Below are 3,194 nucleotides of genomic sequence, written 5' to 3'. Positions count from 1 at the left end.
GTTAAGCATTCTTTCAATGCAGAATTTTCTTTCCGACACTTTACTACCATTAGGATTCCAGAGTCTTTGCAACATTTGGTAAAATCTTGAACTTGTTCAGAACACCTCTCTCTGGCCTTTTCTCTCATTATTTTAGGAATCAAAACATCCTTTTCAACGTGTCTGAGATGCTGATCTGCGGGGTCGAGCGCCATCTCGGCGGGCGCAGAAGGTGATTATTATTGATTTGAAATTAAAATTTAATTGGGCATTCTTTATTTTATCTAACATATCTGTATCAACTGATTTTATACAAATTATACATGCTCCAATTTACTCAACTGAAAAATGGGGACAACAATAATTATTCCTCTCCTGGCAAAGTATTCTTTACTTTGATTTCTTTGTTGGCATTTTTTTCTTTTCTTTCCTTTTCTTTTTGAGACAGGATTTCGCCATGCAGGTCAGGCTGGTGTTGAACTCGCTTTGTAGCCCAGGCTGGCCTTTATCTTGCCTCAGCCTCCCAAGTGCTGGGATTACAGGCATGGGTCACTATACCCAATTTCCTTGGGTTTTCTTTCTTTTTCTTTTTCCTTTTTTTTTTAAAGATATTTCTACATTTAAAAAGACTGATGAAGTGAAATGTCCTTCAATATAAGTTAGGTAAGTGAATGAAGAAAGTGTGTCCTCTGCAAAGGTAGAAAACTAGAGATGTTGAACATTAATTAGGGAAAATCAATTAACTAGCATATTAAAATTGATTGTTATTAAAATTGATGTCTATTTTTCCAGAGTAAAAAAACTGTAGAGGTAGATGTGCAGTTCAGTGGTGGAACGCCTGCCTCACACGAGCAAGGTCTGAGGTTCCAGCCTTAGCATCGCAAAAGATAAAATAAAAATTAAAAATACTCAAAATTCCAACAGGTAAACTGAAATAGATATCAAAATTAAGTCTGAATGATTAAAAAAATACTCTGTGAAGAATAGATTTACTACATGTGAGGGTTATGTAGATAAGAGCACATAGAAGACTTAATTGACACCAAATTGATCCTACTGGTTATTTCTGGAGGAAGATAATATAGAATGAGTGGTCTTGATTATATTTGTCATCACTAGGGTCAAAGGGAATTGAGGGCTGGCCAAACAGCTCAGGGGATTAAAGTACCTGCAAGCAGATGCAGGGGATGGGGATTCGATCCCAGGGCCTGCCATGCTGGCTCTGGCCCTGGGGTGTGTTGAGACAGCAACTGAGCCTGTAATCCCAGCTCTTGGGAGGCTGTAAACAAGCAGATCACTACAAGTAAGATCTAGTAGTGAGACCCTGAACACCCTGTAGATCCTTCCCTAAAAATACAAAAAAAAAAAAAAAAAAAAAAAGGGGGGGGGATGGGGCAGATGACTTCACTGCCAAGTTCTATTGAGTGCTTAAAGAAAAAAAATACTAATTCTTCTCACATTTCTCCAGAAAATTTAAGAGAAAAAAATTTTTTTTTTCTTTTTTTTTTTTTTTTTTTTTTTTTTGTGGTACTGGAGATGGAACTCTGGACCCTGCGCTTGCCAGGGAAGTGCTTATTCTACTGAACTATCTCCCCGGCCCTAAAATATGAATTAATCCTTTTTTTTTTTTTGTATTTTTAGGGAAGGGTCTACAGGGTGTTCAGGGTCTCACTACTAAATCAGACTTGTAGTGATCCGCCTGTTTGCAGTCTCCCAAGAGCTGCGATTACAGGGTGTGCGCCACCACGCCCAGTGTCAATCCCTGTCTCAGTGCGCCCTGGGGGCAGGGCCAATACAGTAGGCCCCAGGAATTGAACTGAGTCCCTGTGCCTGCTTTCAGGCGTTTTAATCCACTGAGCTATTTGGCCAGTCCTAGGAGAAAAAAAGTCTTCCAAACACATTCTACAAAGTCAGAACTGCCCTACTAAAATTAAACAAAGACAAAATGAGAAAAGAAAACTACAGGCCAACAATATCTTTGATGGACTTGGATATAAAAATTCTCAAAAAAGTAGCAAATGAGGGGCCGGGGAGATGGCTCAGTGGAATAAGCGCTTCCCTGGCACGTGCAAGGGCCTGAATTCAATCCCTGGTTCCACCAAAAAAAAGTAGCAAATAACATCCAACAGCATATTATTTACATAACCAAGTAGAATTCACCTCATGGATGCTAGATGCAAGGATGGTTCAGCTAATAATAACCAGGATATATCACATGAATAGAAAGAATGACAAAAACCCTAGAATCACCTCAGTATATTCAGAAAAGGCATTTAATACAATTCAACCCTTCATAATAAAAAAAAAGTTACACTAGGAATGTACATCAACACAATAAAGGCTAGTTATGAAGTCAATAGTTAACATTATATATTGAATGTGAAAAAAAGAAATCAAAAGTTTCCTAAGATTTGAAACAAGGATGTGCCTTTCATCACTATTACTGAACACAGTACTGTAGATCCTAACCAAATCAGGACTTACCTGACTTCAAAATTTACTATGCAAAGGTGTGATAACAAAAATAGCCTTGAATTGGTATAAATACAGAGCAATGAAATAGAACAGAAAACCTAAAAATAAATCCATTTATATACAGTCAACTAATTTTCAATGTAAGTGTTAAAAACATGCACTAGAGAAAGAACAGTTTTCTCCATGAACGGTACAAGGAAAACTGGATATCCACATGCAAAAGATAAAACTAGATCCTATCTCTTACCAATTATAAAAATCAACTCAAAATGTTTTACAGACTTGACTATAAGACATGAAACCAATGGAAGAAAATTTATGGAAATAACCGAAGTACATATATATGATACACACGTGAAAATCTCCAGCACACAAAACAATGTGTGGCATATAGTGGATACTTAGTAAATATGAAGTGACTGATTCAAATCACCACCTTGGAAGATTTCCATAACTGAAATGCCCCAAAAGATTTTGGAGATTTGTTTCACAACAAAGTTGTTACTCTGCAACTGTTTTGTACTATGTCCCTCAGGGCATGGAGAGAATGCTTCCAGTCAACAGTAGTTTAATTTCAATACCACTAGGTGTCAGATGTGTATCAAATTTTCTGGCATTATAAACTAGTCAAAAAGACTATAGAGGGGCTGGAGAGATGGCTCAGTGGTCTAAAGCACCTACTTGGAACAAGCTTGGCAAAGCACAGGGACCGCGGTTCAATCCCCCAGCACCACATGCCA

The 3,194-nt window shown here is 37.7% G+C and overlaps 2 protein-coding genes across 8 annotated transcripts in view; both read right to left on the bottom strand.

Moving 5' to 3' along the window:
- Arhgap21 (Rho GTPase activating protein 21) overlaps positions 1-3,194 on the bottom strand; it is a 146,986-nt gene that overhangs the window by 63,430 nt on the left and 80,362 nt on the right. The gene's annotated exons all lie outside the window — the stretch shown is intronic.
- LOC105743644 (COX assembly mitochondrial protein homolog) lies at positions 6-199 on the bottom strand (the record flags this gene model as incomplete). Its single annotated transcript, XM_012517088.2, has 1 exon — positions 6-199. A coding segment is annotated over exon 1 (189 nt), but the record flags the coding sequence as incomplete, so codon positions are not given.

The sequence above is a fragment of the Octodon degus genome, unplaced genomic scaffold (genome assembly GCF_000260255.1).
Source record: "Octodon degus isolate 3935 unplaced genomic scaffold, OctDeg1.0 scaffold00145, whole genome shotgun sequence".
NCBI classification, from domain to species: Eukaryota; Metazoa; Chordata; class Mammalia; order Rodentia; family Octodontidae; genus Octodon; species Octodon degus.
This window is presented reverse-complemented; position numbering and strand designations above follow the sequence as displayed.